Source organism: Oncorhynchus mykiss, chromosome 4 (assembly GCF_057628025.1).
Source record: "Oncorhynchus mykiss isolate SJ-2025 chromosome 4, ASM5762802v1, whole genome shotgun sequence".
Lineage (NCBI taxonomy): Eukaryota > Metazoa > Chordata > Actinopteri > Salmoniformes > Salmonidae > Oncorhynchus > Oncorhynchus mykiss.
The window spans coordinates 61,352,644-61,373,824 of record NC_143025.1 but is presented as its reverse complement, the minus strand read 5'-3'; the positions used below and the strand labels follow the sequence as shown (position 1 = coordinate 61,373,824).

Here is a 21,181-nt window from a genome sequence, read left to right as displayed (position 1 = left end):
TTTGGTGTCCATTTTCTGGACATTACAGGAAAGCCCCGTACAAACCGCCGCCATAGATTTTTCAGCTAACCATTTCCTGGCGGTACTGTCTTCATTCTCTTATAAATGGCCGTTTCCAGTTGCAGGTGGTCCTACAAAAACCAGCAAGGAGGTTCCTCGCCATTTTAGCTTCCCAAATCTAACATTTCCCAGCATCTTCACAGGTACTAGTCGTTTCTATGCGACGCGGCCATGTGTAGAAGATGACATCTCAATGGACACAAAACATGGATTTATTCATATCTTTCAGAATGTATGTTTTTTTTTGTAGAACCACATGCAACTGGAAACTGACATTTCTAAAAGATACTTTCTTTTTGTCCAAATCGAGAAATTAAAAAGGTTAAAAAATTAAAAAGGTTATTTCAAAATTATATGGCGTGGTTTGTGTGGGGCTTTCCTGTAACTGACACCCAACAATCTTTGGTTATATCACATTATCTGGCATACAGTCTGTAGATTGCAATAAGCAGGTGAGTGGGAAAGTAATGAGCTAAAATGGCTAGTTCAAGTGCAACACAGGATAAGGAGAACAGTTTCGGGAGGAGACAAAGGAGGGGATAATGGGAACTGTTTAAGGGTGACAGGAAGAAGGGGGACAATTTTAGGGGTGACAGGAAGGAGGTGATAAGGGGGATGTTTGGCTGGGGCGACACGGGAAGGAGGGGATAAGGGGTACAGTTTGGTGGTGACGACGGAAAAAGGGCGATAAGGGAGACAGTTTTCCGTGCGACACCAGAATGCCCTTCTCTCAAAAGGAGCTGAGGCAGGATATCCTGTGTTTCATGTCAGGGACAGGGAGCAGCAGGACAGTTCCCATCCTCATGATCATCATCTTCTCTGACTGGACTCTTTGCTTCAGGTCACTGTAAAAACGCGCCACGGGAGACTCCCACTGAGTACAAACTACTCGTTTTAAATGCTGCCGTGCTGTGCCGCTCTTACTCTCACAGAGGGGGGAAAAAAGAGAATTGAAAGGCAGTACGTTCGAGTTTCACTCTGATGTTCAAAAGGAATGGTCTATTCTCAAAGTGTGACCTTCCTTTGGGTCGTCGGAAACAGCATGTTGTGTAATGTGAAGTCAGTGGCTGGAGGAGAGCCTAAGACATTCACATCGTAATGAATCAGCCTTGCCAAATGAAAGAATATACTTGCCCTAACAACAATAATAGAAATCTATGAGATTATTCTGTATGATATTATTATAACCGTTGGGGACTTAACAAAGAGCGACACTCACAAAGAGACATGTGAAACATTTCATCAATTAATCCAATGGCTTTGTATCAATAATAAATGAATGGGAGGAGAATGACAAGTCCCAAGTGCCCTTGTGTCGGTGGCTCTTTGATAGTGAATAAAAGACATTTCAGACTACAACAAGAGGCCACGTGGGCCTTTAGAAGAAAGCTGAAGATTAAAGTAATTGATCACAGAGCAGAGTTTCCTGTGGACAACAGAAAAATGGCGCACCTACTGCAAGGACACAAAAGAAGATTTGTGTTTCTGGTCGCGGCCCCTCATGATGAGTTCAGATTTTTTGTGTCCCCCCCCATCAAAATGTCCCATACCTGGACTAGACAGATGACTTATTGAGGCAACACCACACAAATGAGGAAAATGCAAAAAGGTATCTGCCAGCTCTCTGACAAAACTACCACTTCCTCAGCATCCCTTAGACATCCTGTCCTGTGCCCTGGTGCTTTACTCATATTGTCACTGCACTGAAAGAGAGACAGCTGTGTCTTTGTTGTCGGTTAGTGTACCAAATAGTGAGTGGGGTGATATACTCTGACATCTTATAAGCCAGCCATCTGTTAAGAAAGCTTGCAAACAAGCATGCCAAAAAAAATATTGAAAGAATGAGGAGTCAGTGAGAGCGAGCGCGAGACCCGGCTCACATGACGTGGAAACTATAATGAGCGCTGAGCGGAAGAGAGGGAGGGAGAGAGAGACCGAGACCCTGCTCACCTGATGTGGAAACTATAGTGAGCCGTGAACAAGTGAGAGACAAAGTGAGAGTGTGTGAGAGAGAAAAAGGACAGTCAGACGAAGAGACGGACAAAGACCGACAGACACCCTGCTCACCTGATGTGCTCCCTGCCTCCTCAAAGTCAATGTTGCCTAAGTGCAAAACCCCGGCCACCACTCTGAACAGGTCCAGCTTTTCCGTGTCATCCAGGCCGATCTTCTTCATGGCCCCGCACATCCTGTTGAAGTCCCCCTGGTCGTCCAGCAGAGGGTCCTTCAGGGGCCCAGCTTTCAGGTGCTGAGGAACCACGGGGAGAGGATGGGTCAGTGACCAGGGTCACAAGCTCTTTACAGAAGGGGTACCGTCTCAAAGATTGAAGGCTTGCATTGTAGCCGTGTTGGTGTGCCCCAACGTCAATAAAATGACACAAAACATATTACCCTATAAAGTAATAAAAAAGACCATCCATCTCCCTCACTGGCACGACTTTTTTGTTTAGATCCGAGATGAGGCAATGCTATTGGACTTTAAGCTAATTGGGCTGATTTTTTAAAATGGAATAAGCACATTAAACTTGCATGGAAGACAAAGTACATAACATCTCCTGCTCGCTGCGGTAGGAAGAGGAGCAAGGATAGTAAGGTAGAGCCCACACCTGGAAAACCAGCAACACAAAGAAGAATGTTATACTGGCATTGCAATAACAACATACAGTAGCTTCAAACACCAGATTAGAATGGCAGATAAATGGCTTTCATGATAATTGGGCTTCCCTAATATAAAACCGTTTTTTTAAAAAGACGTACATTTGAATGGGTTTTGTGGCTAATGAGACACTCGTACGAATCCATCTCATCATTCAACTTAACACTTGAATTTTTTTTTCATGAAAGCAATAAACTGACATTCTGTAACTGAAGGTGGTTGCACTGGTTTATGAATGAACTCGAAGGCAATGAGTAATACGTTTCTGCATACAACAGTACAGAGCAGACATGGCCTTGTAAACAACAACCATAAGTTATAGGAGTGATAGGAGTGTGTAAGAGCAGTTTATTCTTCTCTACAGTAAAATTGATGGCCTAAGGTGATATGAAATGCAAGCCATTACAATAATGGAAACCAAGCAGTTTATTAAAAGCACATTTGAACACTTCATTCCCAATTATACAGTAGCTGCTTGGCTGCATTTCATGTACCGAGTAAAAGTTCCTTGGTTCCTTTACTTTCCAGTAACTTTTGGATATCAAATAGAAGGATAATATTGCCCCGAGTGCCAGTTTATTTATTTAGGTTTATTTGGCAGGGACGATGCACAACAAAAAAATACGTCTCAGAGCACTCAAATGATGCGTCCCACCAGATTTCGCTAATAGCTACTTTGCATCTGTAGTCCTCGACTACGCCATTAAAAAACCCATTGTACTCTGACATTCTGGTCCAACTTTACGCTGGACACAAAATATGTGGTCCTTTTGACCTCAGGTCTTACACTCCAGAGAAAAATCCCATCATGCACTTAGAGAGAAAGCATGCAAGGAATCCACCACACTCAGCACCAATGTGAACCCAAACACAAAAAACAAAACTCCAAAATTCACATCATAAAATATCAAATAAATAATCCTTGTAACAGCACCAAATCTATAATCACCTGATCATCCTGTATTATATAGAGCAGAAGCAGTGCAAAGAGACATACAACCTTGATCAACAACAGTGACAGTAAACATAGTATAAAACGAGGGGTCCGTCCCAAATAGCACCCTATTCCCTAGTTAGTGCACTACTTTCGACCAGGCCTCACGGTGAATAGGGTGCCATTTGGAACACAGACAATGAGCATAAAGGCCTTATTCAGCATCGGTCACAACATGATTCTCTCTAATAGGCCAAACCCAGCATTTATCATGAACAGGTGCTTCCTGTGATCAAAAAGGTACAATCCTCCATGATCATACAACAAGCTTACACACCTCTCTGGAGACTGCCTTCTCCTGGTGTGAACCTAAAAAGGGGCCAAAGGTATCACCTACATATACTGTTCCTACCCGTCTAAAAGAGTCATCTGAAAACCATCTGCTTAGGTAAAACAGACGCTGAAAAACTCAGCCCAAAAAGTACTCAATTTGTTTGCTTACTGTGTAGTTTTAACTATAGAAATGGAAGTCATACTAAATTGTATGGTTTTAACCTACATGGTAGTATAACCTCTAGTAAAACATACGGCATCAGCAGCACAATTACAAAACATGATATTATCGGATTGAAAACGTCCACACTCATAGCCACGCTATTTTCTCCCACTGATGTCCCTGACTACATAGAATGGATTAATCATCAATGTCCCTCAAGGGGAGAGTAAGAGAGGCATACTGTTGTACAGAGCATTTCATAATAACAATAATAATTCATTACACTTGTGAGTCCTGAAGGGGTGTTGCAATAATGGAGAACTTATGCATAATTAATCAAAGGGAGAAGGCAAAGCAAGGAACTCATTTCGACTGAGCATAAAGAATTCTCATTGATACGGTACTTTCATCTATTCAAATGGGTGCTCATCTCATTGGCTCCTTTCTTAATTAAATTGTTTGCATTACATCTCAGATAAAGTGATACAAATAAAATAAAATTTGTAGGCAACTGGTGGGAGTTCTAAAACTTGTAAAAAAATATATTTAAGTGTCTCGTTCAGTTAAAATAAAATAAAAAGAGTCACTACATCATTGCATCCGCAGACCAAGAACAATGATCGTTATTTGACTGAGCAGGTCGTTTAGTAAAAGGTAAAAAGACATTGTGACAGATTCAGCGAGCAAGATCGGGATGAAAGAGTACGTTCTGTTATTTTCTCTCAGCACAGACAGTCGTGCCTAAGTGCATTTCCAGTTAGTTCTGGAGATGACAAACCATCTGTCATTAGACAGCCAAAAACTAAGCATCAGTGTGAGGATTTTCCTTTGTGGTTGTCCAGATATCTGGGAATACCCAGAGTAGCTAAAGACAATCAATATGGAAGGTACATGAAGGAGAGAAAGAGATTAAGACATGCACTGTACCTCTGGGCTCTTGCGGTTCTGAAGGATCTGTTTGTCTGTGTCCTTGTTTGCAAAGAAGCGAGTGCATCCTCTGTTCAAATACTGCAACACAGAGAAATATAACAATCAACAGAAGATTGCATGGATCAAGATACTGCCGTATAATATATATGCAACAATTTCAAAGATTTTAGTGAGTCACAGTTCATAAGGAAATCAGTCAATTAAAATAAAATTAGGCCCTAATTTATGGATTTAAAATGACTGGGCAGGGGCGCAGCCCAGCCGAGCCATGGGTGGGCCTTGGAGGGTTCCAGTTTGGAACCAGGCCCAGCCAATCAGAATTAGTTTTTCTCTACAAAGGGATATATTAGACAGAAACACGCCTCAGCACCCTCTCAGACGACCCCGCAAGTAAAGAAGCCGGATGTGGAGGTCCTGGGCTGGCATGGTTACATGTGATCTGCGGTTGTGAAGCCAGTTGGACGTACTGACAAATTCTCTAAAACGACGCTGGAGTTGGCTTATGGTAGAGATATGAATATTAAATTCTCTGGCAACAGCACTGGTGGACATTCCTGCAGTTAACATTCCAATTGCATGCTCCCTCAAAACTTGCGACATCTGTGGTGTTGTGACAAAACAGCACATTTTAGCGGCCATTTATTGGCCCCAGCACAAGGGGCACCTGTGTTATGATCATGCCGTTTAAATCAGATTTTTTTTTATGCCACACGTCAGGTGGATGTATTATCCTGGCAAAGGAGAAAAGCTCACTAACAGGGATGTAAACACATATGCGCTCAATTTGAGAGAAATCTTTGTGCGTATGGGAACATTTCTGGGATCTTTTATTTCAGCTCATGAAACATTGGACTAACACTTTACATGTCGCGTTTATATTTTTGTTCAGTATAGTTAAAACTGGCCCTAAATCTATTGAATATCCCATCAACCTTGGTACAGGATGGTTTGTCAACACATCAAACACAATCCATTAGCAGTAATATGGGAAACTATGGACTTTTGAAAGCCATTGGTAAGTAATACAGTGCCTAGTAAAAGTCTATACACCCCTTGCACAATCTTCACATTTCACTGCCTTAAAATTACATTAAAATATTTTAAAATTAGATTTTTGTTCCTACTGATGTACACAACCTACTCCACATTTGAAAAGTGAAAAGTATTTTGAATAAGAATCTTTGCACAACATATATACATCATTCTTGTCAAAATTGCTCAAGCTCAGTAAGTTTGGTTGGGTGTCATTGATGACAGAACCATTCAATCATTGTCTCTGAAATTCAAGCACAATTAAGTCAAGCCTGAGACAGGACCAATCAGGAAAACTCAACACATATTGGAAAGCCAGTCTGGTGTGTCTTTAGCATTAAAAATGTGTGTAATTGTCCAGCTGAAAAATTGGACTCGATCCCAGGTTTAAGTTTTCAGAAGACTGAGGCAGGGTTTCCTCTAACTTTTTGTCTGGGCTTTGCTACTTTCATGTTTACTTTTATCCTAACAAACTCCCCAGTCCCTGCAGGAGATCGGCATACGCATAATTAAGTCTTTTTTTCATTTTTAACACTTTAACACTTGCTCCAAATCATCCATTCTGTTTGCAACAAGGCTGTTAAGTAATACTGCAAAGACATTTAGTTCATTAAAAACAACAGTCTTGGGTCAAATCATGTACAACAAAACAGAGTGAAACGCTCTGTATTTTCAAGTAGTGTGGTGGCAGCATCATGTCATGCATATACTTGTCACTGGCAAGGAATGGAACATTTGTCAGGATAAAATATGTAAAAGGAGCAAAGCCCAGGTAAAAAGTTTGAGGAAAACCTGCCTTAGTCTTCTGAAAAGCTAACCCTGGGATAGAGTTTGATTTGTTATTGGAACAATACCATTTTAAAAATTACACACAGTACCAGTCCAAAGTTGACACACCTACTCATTAATGAAATAATACATATGGAATCACGTAGTAACCAAAAAACAAATGTTAAATTAAAACATGTTTTATATTTTAGATTATTCAAAGTAGCCACCCTTTGCCTTGACAGCTTTGTACACGGTATTCTCTCAACCAGCTTCACAGGGAATGCTTTTCCAACAGTCTTGAAGGAGTTCCCACATATGCTGAGCACTTGTTGGCTGCTTTCCATTCACTCTGTGGTCAAACTCATCCCAAACCATCTCAAATTGGGTTGAGGTCGGGTGATTGTGTAGGCCCTCCATCGCTCTCCTCCTTGGGCAAATAGCCCTTACACAGCCTGAAGGTGTTGGGTCATTGTCCTGTTGGTCCCACTAAGCCCAAACCAGATGGGATTGTGTATCGCTGCAGAATGCTGTAGTAGCCATGCTGGTGTGCCTTGAATTCTAAATAAATCACAGACATTGTCACCAGCAAAGCACCCCCACACCACATCCTCCATGCTTCACAGTGGGAACCACACATGCGGAGGGAGATCTGTTCACCTACTCTGCGTCTCACAAAGGCACGGAGGTTGGAACCAAAAATCAAACATTTGGACTAAGACCAAAGGACAGATTTTCACCTGTCTAATATCCATTGCTCGTGTTTCTTGGCCCAAGCAAGTCTCTTCTTATTATTGGTGTCCTTTAGTAGTGGTTTCTTTGCAGCAACCACAAAGGCCTGATTGACACAGTCTCCTCGTAACAGTCGATGTTGAGATGTCTCTTACTTGAACCCTGTGAAGCATTTATTTGGCCTGAAATTTCTGAGATTGATGACTAATGAACTTATCCTCTGCAGCAGAGGTAACTCTGGGTCTTCCTTTCCTGTGGCGGTCCTCATGAGAGTCAGTTTCATCATAGCGCTTGATGGTTTTTATGACTGCACTTGAAGAAATTTTAAAAGTTCTTGATATTTTCTGTATTGAGTGACTTTCATGTCTTAAAGTAATGATGGACTGTCATTTGTCTTTGCTTAGTTGAGCTGTTCTTTCCGTAATACGGACTTGGTCTTTTACCAAATAGGGCTATATTCTGTATACCACTCCTACCTTGTCACAACACAACTGATTGGCTCAAACACATTAAGGAAAGAAATTCCATAAATTCTTTTAACAAGGCACACTTGTTAATCGAAATGCATTTCAGGTGACTACATCATGAAGCTGGTTGGGAGAGTGCGCAAAGCTGTCATCATGGAAAAGGGTGGCTACTTTGAAGAATTTAGATAAAACAAATCAAAATATATTTTATCACACTTTTTTGGATACTACATAATTCCATGTTTTATTTCATAGTTTTGATTTCTTGACCATTATTCTACAATGCAGAAAATAGTAAAATAAATTTAAAAAAACACACAAGAATGGCTTTCCATGAGGTGTTGAGAGTCCGAGTGGTCCTGCCTCAGAACAGACTTAAAAAAAGGCTTGAATATTGTTGTCCATCAATGACTCAGCCAAATTGATTGACCTTGAGCAATTTTGACAAAAACAAATGCTGCCCTGAGAGTTGTGCAAAGTTAGTAGATGTTCATAAAAAAACGATTACAGCTGTAATGGTTACGAAAGGTGCTTCCACCAAGCATCAACTCTGGTGAGTGAAGCATTGAGCAATAACTACATTTTTTATTTTTTTATTTAATTGGAAACGTTTTGATAATTGTAGCTCAACTTTGAAAATGTGGAGTAGGACAAAAAAATAAATAACTAATGTTATTCCCTTTTGAGGGTTCATGTGAAGGCAACAAAACGTAGCGATTGTATTTCCACATCACTGTCTCTCTATTTCCATGTAAAGTCTGTGTGGCCTGCACAGGCGTTCCACATGATGGATTACACTTCGCTGTGAGCGGATTTGCTGTTTACTTGGGTCTTGATCATTCACCATTTGTTCATGGCAAAGAGTGTATTTGGCACAAAATACGTTATTCCTCTCCGTAATTGCCTTTGTGCGACTTTTAATGACTTCTCAGTCGCTTGCTCCCTTCCTGCCTGTCACTAGAGATACGGGCCTGATGAGCGCGACGACAGTGTCCCAGGTGGGTAGGAGAGAATAACAAAACAGAACCCGGTTGCTTATCTTGTTTGTAGGAGACGAGTCATTTTCAGCTGGCCAGATGGAACGGAACAAAGACTTTAATTACAGAGATAGGCCTTGAGGAGGATTGTACATGTCGCGCTCCTTCTCTTCCCAGCCCTGTGCTCTACACTCCAGACAGGGCATATTCAGTAACAACACAAGGCTATAGAGCATAACAGACATCTTACAAAGCTCCACACAGCCCTGCTGCTAATCCCACTGGGTCTCTGCTGTGCACAAAAGTAATTGTTGTGATCAATACATAAAATGTCATTTTCCGTTTCCAGATCATCAGAAAAATGGTAGGACAGATAAGACTATTCGAGGAAGCAAGGGACCACGGTCGAGCAGAAGTACCTGGCTTACTGCCCAGAATGCTTCGCAGGGGAGATAAATCACAGAAATACAGGGAAACTATGGCCAAAAGCAGTACTTAAAATGACACAAATGAGAGGAGGCTGAAGAAAATTCTGACATTAAAGTGATGCCCAGCTGAAGAGAGGGGAGATGTAGGCTACCTTTGGAGCCACTCTGAAATGATGTGTCTGCAGCAAGTGATGTTGAAGGTACTGAAATCCTTTCTTTTCCCTGCAACTTCCTTCCTGTCTAGCTGCTCAAACTCTGTTTCAATTCCATGCGATGCTAATCTGCACTGGATGTGAAACAGAGAGCACATGGGTTGTCTGGGTGCTGATAATTCGATATAATTGCCAACAGTCAATAGTAATGTCCAAGTTGAGATTTCACTGCATCCCTCAGTTTGACTATCTCCATTATAGTGGATGATGTTCCTGTCAGGAGGTGGAGTCAAAGCACTTCATCTTCCTGAACAACTACTGGTGGTCTGCAGGGGTGTGCAGGTAGTTCACCATTTTTTGGAGTATTAATGCTATTCTGCAATTTTACATTAATTTCTACAATGACAATTGTTAATAATAATAATAATAGTAATAATAATAATAATAATAGTAATAATAATAACAATAATAATGCCTTTAATCTATTACATTCCCTGATAAAATATCTTGGTGGTCAATTTGAAGAAATGTGGCGCAGTTGATCACAATTTGGTGGTCCTCAGAACAGAAAAGGTTGGGAACCACCGGGCCTAAAGAGCCCTGGCAGGGAACTTTAAAAGAGGGGACCAATATTGGACAAAGCAGGAGGGGAGTTTGTACAACTTCCTTAAAAACCTGCCAGTTAACATAATGGGGTGTCTTAAAAGAATCTCATCCCCCTGACATGGATCTTTAGACCAATGACGGACAGAAATGGCAGGCACGGAGTTAGTACAACTGCCAGCTAATAACAGCAGAATTGGGTGTCGATAACACTGAGTCTGAGGGGAACCAGACAGGGAATTTTAATAAAGGATGAACGATAATGGACAAGGCAGGAAGAGAGTTTGTACAACTTCTCAAATAATCTGACAACTGACTATAACAGAATTGGCTTTTGTTTAATTAAAGCGCAATGAAATTGATTGTTATATTTGTGAAGTTTATGGCAAGAAAATAAGCCCTTCTTTAAGGATGGCTGAGACTGCCATCTAGTGGTCTCAGAGGTACGGCGCAACAATAAAAATGTATCCAAACAAGTATCGTGACTTAACATAAAATGATGCTATGAAAATGTCAATCCTAAACACCAAAACGTGAGTTTCCTTAATATTAACGAGGAGCTGTTGAGCTGACTGCTTGAGGTGGAGGAGCTGAGTCCTCACTCCCTCACACTGATACGAGGGTCAAGTAGTGTGTTTGAGGGGATCGCCCTTAGCAAGGAGCTGCGCCGGTTCACGAATCTCAATCACACGATGACTCGTTATTTGAGATGCAAGATGATTTGTAGATCAGCGATTCTGCGGAGCGCCTTACTCAGGTTGATCTTCTTGAGCGCACATGGCTCCAAGGAGCTAGCGAAAGGTGAGTGAGTTTTAGGCCGGCCGATAGGCCCCACTTACCCTGAAGGCATCTGGGGATTCCAGATGGAACTTGGTCCTGATGTCCTCTGAGGCTCCGGCACACAGCCGGTAGAAGATGTGATAGTTCCTCTCTTCCTGGCTCTGCTGGCAGATCCTGGACTTCTCCAGCAGGTAGTGGGACACAAAGCCTCCCACCACAGTATTCTGACCAGACAACACCGGTTCAATTAGCAGCAGACGTAGCCAAAGCAAACGCTCAAAAGTACTTTAACAATTTCAAATAGTATTTAAAACACTATTATCATGGTGTTGTCTGTTGACAGTGCTGCTGCTGTACCTTTTCATTGAAGTGGATCTCTACAAACTTCCCAAAGCGACTACTGTTATTATTCCTGACAGTTTTAGCATTCCCAAAAGCCTCCAGCAAGGGATTGGCTGTGGGATTGATAAAAAGAAATCAAAACACAAATCCATACAGTGTGGTATTAAGTCATGCTGCTGGGGAGTGAGATTTTGATGTACCTTCAACTATTCTCTCATCAATATCTTGACCTGTTCCATAGGACATTGTTAAGTATCTACAGGGCAGAAAAAAAAACATGTCAGAGTTAATGTGAATATTCTGACTGCACTTCTTTACACGAACCAATAGAAACAGCCTGCCAGATCAGACTGGGGTACGTCCCAAATAGCACCCTACTCCCCTATATAGTGCACTACTTTTGACTAGTTCTGGAAAATAAATGGTGCACTACATGAGGAATAGGGTGCCATTTGGGACACAGCCGGTCTGTTGACGATGCACAGAGAACGTCATGACTTTACCGAAGGACAAACTTGGTGTTTTCAGTCTTTCCGGCACCAGATTCCCCGGACACGATGATGGACTGGCTCATCTTCAGCACCCTCATGTCCCTATAGGCCTTGTCAGCTGACAAGAGACATCCAGCCATTAGACAGTTTATTTACACTACCTCAGTGACACAAAAAAAGTATCTCAATGGGATCATAAATGAAGTATACGGTTGCAATGGCCATGCAGAAGGTACAATGAATGCTCCTTGTACTTCTAAATGATTAGTGTTGACATCAGTAACACACACACACCACATCATCCAAATGGGATCCTCAAGATGGATGGCTGCATTGGCAAAGTCAAACTGTACATTGAATGTCAACTGGAAATAGGTCGCGAAATCACACTGAAAATATGCCAAGACACAGGAAGGCCAAAAAGATCAAGGACATCAAACCACCCGAGTCACGTCCTGCCCCCCCCCCCACTATGATCCAGAAGGAGAGGTCAGTACAGGTGCATCAAAGCTGGGACTGAAAAACAGCTTCTATCTCAAGGACATCAGACTTAAATAGCCATCACTAGCCGGCTACCACCCGGTTACTCAATCCTGCACCTTAGAGGCTGCTGCCCTATATACATAGACATGGAATCACTGGTTACTTTAATAATGTTCACATACTGTATTCTATTCAACTTTAGTCAATGCCACTCAGACATTGCTCGTCCTAATATTTATATATTTCTGAATTCCTTTATTTTACTTTTAGATGTGTATTGTGATGTGTTAGATAACTGCACCGTTGGAGCTAGGAACACAAGCATTTCACTATGACCGCAATAACATCTGCTAAATGTGTATGTGACCAATAAAATGTGATTTTCCAGAGCATAAGTGTATTGTGAAAATTACTATAGACTGCCCTCCAGTGGACAGATGTGAAAGTAACGCATTGTCAGCCCAACAGTGGCACAGAGACAGCTGTGTGCCTGCATCCCAAATGGCACCCTATTCCCTACATAGCGCACTGCTTTTGACTAGATCAAAGTAGTGCACTATATAGGGAAGAGAGTTCCATTTGGAATGCAGCCTGTGTGTTCCTTCCTCCCTAGTACTCACCGATAGCGTAGACGTGGGGCGGCAGGGTGCCCAGGGACCTCCCATGGTACTGTTTAATGGTCTCTGGAGCGTAGAGCTTTGGGAGGTCAACATACGGGTTCACTGCAATCAGGATATTGGCTACAAACGTCTGGGAGAAAAAACAAAGGGAAACCTGAAGTCAGAAATACTCTAGCACAGAAGGTAGTTTTTAAGCAAGATACGGTACTAAGTGCTGAGCGATTAGTGCTTTTTGAGGTCGGTTCAGTTTCGTACATTTTTTAAAACAATATAATGCACCATACATTGTGGGTTGAATGATGTAACACAGAATAAAACAATTAATAAGTCCCATGATGGTAGTGACTGCCCATAACGGCACTTATTAACCATCATTTATTCACATTACTTAACTATATTTTCTTAATGTATATTACATTTATTTTGTTTTATGACTTCATTCTATATCAGCATCTCATCTCTATAGAGATGAGGCATACTGACTGCTGAATACCAACTATCAAAATCACTTAAATCATGCATTTTCAGGTAGATATACCAAGCAAAGCAACAGCACGTTCTGTCTCTTTTCTCCCTCTCCATGTCTGCCCCACACAGACCGGACACGTAGGCATGCAATGGATTATGGTTATTGTCGTTCATATTATTTCTGCCATGTTGAAAACCACAACTCACACAGTTCAGGCTTCATCAGATTTCTCTCTAGAGAAACTGCGCATTGAGCTCACAGGAAAAAAAAACAAACATGGAATTCAAATAATTTAACTGATGTCAGCAAATTAGTTGTTTAAAAAGCAAAGAAATGACCAACATTTCAGTTAAATGCTCAATACACATCAAATGCTTTTGGGGTAAACACTTCTGATATAACACCCAGCTTTTCCTCAAGTACCTAACAAATCATGAGTCTCATCACTGCTAAAAGGAATTGTCTCACTGCATATCAGCCAAACACTTCCATAGAACACAGCAAGGCAGTTTCTCACTGCAGCCACTAGATGCCACCCGTTGGAAGACAAGTGTCCCATGACTCTCCTCTCCCCACCAGCTGGCATCCATGTCCCCCTGCCTGCCTGCCTGGCTGTCACCTCAGAGGACCTAATTAAGTTCAGTGGGGAACAGGATAGCGCTCCCAGGCTCTGCTCTGCTCCCTGGCCAATTACAAAAGGGGTAGACACAGGGGCCAGCAGGGAGACTGATGACAAGCGCTAGCTGTGTCAGTGTGTGTATATGTGTTGTGTCCCCTCCCTGATGGACGGTGTGAAGGCCTTGTCGTTGTCACTCTGGGCTGCCTGTCAGGTGGCTGCTGGGTGGGAGGGTAGTTACAGTGACACGCGCTATAACGGTGTGTGTGTGCGCGCGTCAATGTAACGGCCCTCGCGTCCATCAGCCACCGGACATGCAGCCCAGAGTGACAACGATAAGACCGTCACGCCGTCCATCAGGGAGGGGACACAACACATGCAGTAAAGTACAGCAGGCATAGAGAGACAGAAGTGGCTGAGGCGACAGGGCTTTAGCATGATAATGAGTGAGTGTTCGATCGGCCTTGCCACTACTGGTTCAACCTGTTGGAACAAGACTGATGGGGAAGACAGCAGGATTCACACTGCCGTTCAAAAGGTTGGGGTCACTTCGAAATGTCCTTGTTTTTGAAATAAAAAGCAAATAAACCTGTTCATTTAAAATAACATCACATTGATCAGAAATACAGTGTAGACATTGTTAATGTTGTAAATGACTATTGTAGCTGGAAACGGCTGATTTTTAATGGAATATCTACATAGGCGTACAGAGGCCCATTATCAGCAACCATCACTCCTGTGTTCCAATGGCACGTTGTTAGCTAATCCAAGTTAATCATTTTAAGAAGTCTAATTGATCATTAGAAAACCCTTTTACAGTTATGTTGGCCTTCTAGGCAGAGTTCCTCTGTCCAGTTTTTGTTCGTTTGACCATTGACCTTAATATTTTCTTTTTATTGGAAAGTCAGACACGGCCTTTTCTTTGCAACTCTGCCTAGAAGGCCAGCATCCCGAAGTCGCCTCTTCTGTGTTGACGCTGAGACTGGTGTTTTGCAGGTACAATTGAATGAAGCTGCCAGTTGACTTGTGAGGCGTCTGTTTCGCAAACTAGACACTAATGTACTTGTCCTCTTGCTCAGTTGTGCACCGGACCCAAAACTTTTGAACGGCAGCGTAAATACAGGTTAGGTCTGTTATAAAAGTACTTACATAAATTTTGTCTTTACTATACCGCACGCGGATGTTGTTCAGTAGAGTGGCTTCATTCAAGTACATCAACGAACCTGAAAAAACAGTAAATCACAAGCTGTCAAGAAGAGGACGGATCAAAATGGAAAACACAATGTCACAAAATGGCATTCCTAAATCCTCAGTGGATTTTTTTTTTTGGGGGGGGGGGGGGGGGTAACAGTTTCAGGGTTGTAAATTGAGTTCATTACTTGCTGCAAAATCACTTAGGTGCCCATTAGGGCAACTTTATGTGATGGTAAGAAACAAAAAAACCTTGTGCTGGAGACTTCTTGTAAAACAATAGCAGTGTTGGTGCTATAAAAAAAAACTCACAGTTGTCTTCCACATGCTTGTTGACATCATCCTCAGCTGGGAACACTTGGTTGATCTGGGCCGTAAAGCTCTGTCAAAACAAGATGGACGTGAAACAGGGTCGAAATCTGTTCAATTGAAGCATTTCACCGTGCTGTTCTCTTTCCAATGCATTAAAGTGGAAGAGTAGTTCAACGAAGTACATAAAAAGTATGTGGCCTAAAATACCAAATAACGCACAAAGGAGAGACACACACACACACACACACGAGTAAATAAACCCATTAAGTCTACTTTGACTCCGATCAATGTGCCTGCTTTTAAAAAATACAAGTCAGTAACCTTTTTCCAAGTCTGTTAACGTGCTCTTTCATCAATCCCCAAGTTTCCCCAACGGCCACTCAAATACTGACTGTTCAGAACGCCATTGCTTCAAAAAGCCCTGGTGTATGCAGCAGTGAGTGACACGCCAAGGGACAATGAATTATTTGGAGAGAGCGGCAGAAACAGGATCTGGGAGTAACTAGTGAGGCGCTGTGGAGACTGGCTGCAAGCAGCAGCCCCTCCCCTATTCAGGCCCATGGTTGTCAGAAAGCACCTCCACTGCAGAGCACAGCCACCATGCATTATCAGTACACGTGCATGGCCCAGGACAAACAATACAGCTAGCTACATGTTCCCATAGGCAGGGCTTGAGATGTGAGGCTGGTGTGTTTAACTCATAGCATGTGCTTTTAAGGTGAACACATCTGGCGAGTACTATGGGTCATTTCAGAATCAAAAGCACACTGCAATTGCAAGTTAGCGTGACTCCGTATGTGAGAGCGCACTAGCAGTTCAGGGTAGTTGATGAGTTTCCTTACTCAATCCACCAATAGGTTCCCTTCTTTGTGGTTATAACTCCCTGGTCTTTGTGGTTAAATCTATATTTGAAATCCACTGCCCGACTAAGGGACCTTACAGATAATTGTATGTGTGGGGTAGAGGTGAGGCAGTGATTCAAAAATCATGTTAAACACCATTACTGCACAGAGTGAGAGTCCATGCAACTTAAGCAAATGTTTACACCTGAAATGAGTCTCACCATAACAAAAGGGGTTGAATATTTGACTTAAGACATTTCAGCTTTTAATTTATTCCGAAAACATAATTCAACTTTTGACATTATGGGGTATATTTGTGTAGGGCAGTGACTAAACATGTCAATTTAATACATTTCAGGCTGTAACACAACAACATGTGGAAAAGGTCAAGGTGTATGAATAGTTTCTGAAGCTATGCAGTGCATTCATGTTTATGGAACTATGAACAAACACAGTGGACTACTTGGATAACCAAAGCTAGTGAAAGGTGCAGCCAGCCATCCTTTCTCCTTCTGCATGGATACATTCTCCTTACCCAATTCAGAGACGCCAACTGTTTTAGCGCCTAATGACGATGGTATCGTCTGACCGAGGGAGTTTTGGTAAGAGCCCAGACGCTTGCTGTAAACATTAACACGCACCACTTGCGGTACTGTTTTAGAAACATAAGGAAGGCATCTTTCATATCAGTGAGAATATAAATATTATACAAATATATATTTTTTTAATTAAAAACTTTAAATTACTACACACCTTTATAGGGTTAGTGTTCCCACCGGGGCATATCCCAATGTTACAGCGCTTGTTTAAGGGAAACAGACAAAAGACCGAGGTGAACGCCTGTGCTAATTCGCCATCTAGTGTGCTCCAAGCGTCACTACGGAAGTGTAGTTGTCAGATGGACACACACAGCCTTATGGATCTGTGCATAACTGCTACAGTAAAAGTGTATATTTTTTTATTAGAAGGGTTATCTTTCTCGCAGATGAAAGATAAGTGCCATATGTTGTTTTCGAAAGCCGTATCGCAAGCGATGATTGACGTTTCTAAACATTAAAGCGCATGTGAACTACAATCCCGGCGCTGAGTTAACTGGTAAAAACTGTAGGGAGAAGGCAGAATGCAGCCTGGAGTTTGAGAGCTACATTCTCCTGGCCTGCCCCTAACACAGCACCAGCTAAAAGCCTTCTGCAATTTTACCTTGCCCATTCCACACGTGGCAAAAACATTTCTTCACCAGGGGGAAAAAACGTACATGTTTAACAAATATTTTAGAAGTTCGTTTGGGGAACATATGTGGGGTGACCTTAGGCGGGTCAGGCGGGTTGCAATGTGTGTAGCTAACTAGGCCAAGCCAGACATAGCATTGCGTCCCAAATGGCAGCCTATCCCCTACATAGTGCACTTCTTTTGACCAGCGCTCTGGGCACTATGTAGGGGATAGTGCGCCATTTGGGACACACACAGCCCATGCCAGCTCCCTCCTGCGGGCCATGGGGACCTGTTGGCATCTCCTCTTCTGGGCCAGCAATTTAGGTATCGTCTCAATTGGCACGCAATTCCCTATTTAGTCCACTACTTTTGAAAGTATTGCACTATACAGAAAATAGGGTGCTATTTGGGATGTGTCCTTAGTTTCTCCAATAGAGGCACTGCAAGAAGGTTTTAAAACATCCAAGAGTGGAGATGCCAAGGTGACGTACAGTCAGTTCATTCTTCCTGCACTGACATGTGCCACATTCTGGGCCCAAACTGGCAGGATTCCAAAGCACTGAGCCACATGGGGTGACTGAAGGCAAGAGTAAAAGGAGAGGGAGGTGGGGAGGGACGAACGGTGAGGCAATGCCCCCTTGAATTTAAATATGTCCCTCACCTCTCCCTCTTCACAGACAAAAAAAAGAAAAAACTATCCCTATTCCCTTTATAGGGCACCCATTTCAAACAGAGCTCTGGTCAAAATGAGTGCACTATATAGGAAATAGAGTTCCATTGGGGACACATGACCTAACGTTGTGGGCCACAGAGTCAGCCATTGTGGCTCAGGCTGTGTGTGTGTGACACGGTGTCATGCACTGAGCAGCCCCTCTCTCCTGACAGCCAGCCCCCCCCCCCAGGGGTCTGCCAGGCTGCGTACGCCGCTGCTGCTCTGAGCGGACTGGGTGTGGAGGAAGGGAGCTGTAGACTGGCACTAACTGGCTGCTGCAGGAACAGAAGACACATTGTGCCCCTCAGACTGCCTGTTACAGCACAGAACGGACCATAAATGCCAGAGAACGGACTCTTCCGTTACAAATGACTGGAACACACACGTACAACTTCCTTCATAATAAAAGATCTGCCGGAGTCTGATGATTTATGGGCCGGATGTAAACACTAGAAGTGAGCAAATTGAGGAGGACGTTCACTTTATGACAAAGCCACACAAGGAAGTACGAGTTACCATAGAAACTGGGTTTCGCTAACGTCAAGAGCTTTAGCGTAATACATTATCTAGTGAATTAGCAGTGGCTGGTGGCGTCGAAGGGAAAGCCTACTTGACTAGGTAAGAGCCACTTTACCTCAGACACTGGGGCTTCATTTTGTACCAGTGGAGGGTAAACGACTAAACTACAGCCTCTGGGAGATTTGATGTTTCACTAGTATGTTAGCTAGTGGAGGGTCTTCGTGTCAAGATATGTTTCCATTAACTTCTCCAGCGATTTTTGGTCGACTTTAAAAAAGTTAATAGAAAATAGATGTGACAATTGACTGTCGGTAAAAATAATTTTAAAACAATTTTTTGCAAAAACCTAGTGTCAAATAAAAGTGGTTGAAGTGTTTCCATTATCCATTTATGAGAGGAATCGGCAACTGGCGGCCCCCCTTTTGAAGGTCCTCGGATCAATTCCCTGCCCCACCCAAATTAAAAATACATACCCTACTTGACCAAAAGTATGTGGTCATCTGCTTATCGAGCATCTCATTGCAAAATCATGGGCATTAATATGTAGTTGATCCCCTCTTTGCTGCTATAACAGCCTCCACTCTTCTGGGAAGGCTTTCCATTAGATGTTGGAACATTGCTGCGGGGACTTGCTTCCATTCAGCCACAAGAGCATTAATGAGGTCAGGCACTGATTTTGGGCGATTAGGCCTGACATACAGTCGGCGTTCCAATTGAGGTCGGGGCTCCAGAGAGCACGTTTACAATGCTCAAAAGTCCAATGGCAGCGAACTTTACTCCACTCCAGCTGACGCTTGGCATTGCGCATGGTGATCTTAGGCTTGTGTGCGGCAGCTCGGCAATGGAAACCTATATGATGAGCGCGTGTGGCCTACCCGCTTCGCGACTGAGCCGTTGTTGCTCCTAGACGATTCCACTTCACAATAACAGCACTTACAGTTGCCCGGGGGGCAGCTCAAGCAGGGCAGAAATTGGACAAACTGACTTAAGTGGCATCCTATGAAGGTGCCACGTTGAAAGTCACTGAGCTCTTCAGTGAGGCCATTCTACTGCCAATGTTTGTCTATGGAGATTGCAGGGTTGTGTTCTCGATTTCATACTCCAGTCAGCAATGGGTGTGGCTGAAATAGCCAAATCCACATACTCGTGTGTGTGTGTGTGTGTGTATACAGTGGGGCAAAAAAGTATTTAGTCAGCCACCAATTGTGCAAGTTCTCCCACTTAAAAAGATGAGGCCTGTAATTTTCATTATAGGTACACTTCAACTATGACAGACAAAATGAGAAAAAAAATCCAGAAAATCACATTGTAGGATTTAATGCATTTGCAAATGATGGTGGAATATAAGTATTTGGTCACCTACAAACAAGCAAGATTTCTGGCTCTCACAGACCTGTAAAAACATCTTTAAGAGGCTCCTCTGACCTCCACTTGTTACCTGCATTAACGGCACCTGTTTGAACTTGTTATCAGTATAAAAGACACCTGTCCACAACCTCAAACAGTCACACTCCAAACTCCACTATGGCCAAGACCAAAGAGCTGTCAAAGGACACCAGAAACAAAATTGTAGACCTGCACCAGGATAGGAAGAGTGAATCTGCAATAGGTAAGCAGCTTGGTTTGAAGAAATCAACTGTGGGAGCAATTATTAGGAAATGGAAGACATACAAGACCACTGAATCTCCACGCAAGATCTCACCCCGTGGGGTCAAAATGATCACAAGAACGGTGAGAAAAAATCCCAGAACCACACGGGGGGACCTAGTGAATGACCTGTAGAGAGCTGGGACCAAAGTAACAAAGCCTACCATCAGTAACACACTACGCCACCAGGGACTCAAATCCTGCAGTGCCAGACATGTCCCCCTGCTTAAGCCAGTACATGTCCAGGCCCGTCTGAAGTTTGCTAGAGAGCATTTGGATGATCCAGAAGAAGATTGGGAAAATGTCATATGGTCAGATGAAACCAAAATATAACTTTTTGGTAAAAACTCAACTCGTCATGTTTGGAGGACAAAGAATGCTGAGATGCATCCAAAGAACACCATACCTACTGTGAAGCATGGGTGTGGAAACATCATGCTTTGGGGCTGTTTTTCTGCAAAGGGACCAAGACGACTGATCCGTGTAAAGGAAAGAATGAATGGGGCCATGTATCGTGAGATTTTGAGTGAAAACCTCATTTCATCTTCAATGCCCTTGCTGATGGAAGGTGGCTGGGTCTTTCAGCATGACAATGATCCCAAACACACCGCCCGGGCAACGAAGGAGGGGCTTCGTAAGAAGCATTTCAAGGTCCTGGAGTGGCCTAGCCAGTCTCCAGATCTCAACCCCATAGAAAATCTTTGGAGGGA

General features: G+C 42.8%; 1 protein-coding gene across 12 annotated transcripts in view; it reads right to left on the bottom strand.

Moving 5' to 3' along the window:
• Window positions 1-21,181, bottom strand: part of LOC110522093 (unconventional myosin-VI) — a 96,274-nt gene that overhangs the window by 49,804 nt on the left and 25,289 nt on the right. For all 12 annotated transcript variants that reach the window (XM_036975640.2, XM_036975641.2, XM_036975642.2 and 9 more), the window contains exons 3-11: window positions 15,540-15,609; window positions 15,186-15,259; window positions 12,952-13,081; window positions 11,861-11,966; window positions 11,558-11,613; window positions 11,373-11,470; window positions 11,075-11,239; window positions 5,074-5,154; window positions 2,128-2,308 (exon numbers count right to left, since the gene is read on the bottom strand). In XM_036975640.2, the coding sequence (XP_036831535.2) occupies window positions 2,128-2,308; window positions 5,074-5,154; window positions 11,075-11,239; window positions 11,373-11,470; window positions 11,558-11,613; window positions 11,861-11,966; window positions 12,952-13,081; window positions 15,186-15,259; window positions 15,540-15,609 (961 nt within the window). The remainder of the gene's footprint in view (window positions 1-2,127; window positions 2,309-5,073; window positions 5,155-11,074; window positions 11,240-11,372; window positions 11,471-11,557; window positions 11,614-11,860; window positions 11,967-12,951; window positions 13,082-15,185; window positions 15,260-15,539; window positions 15,610-21,181) is intronic.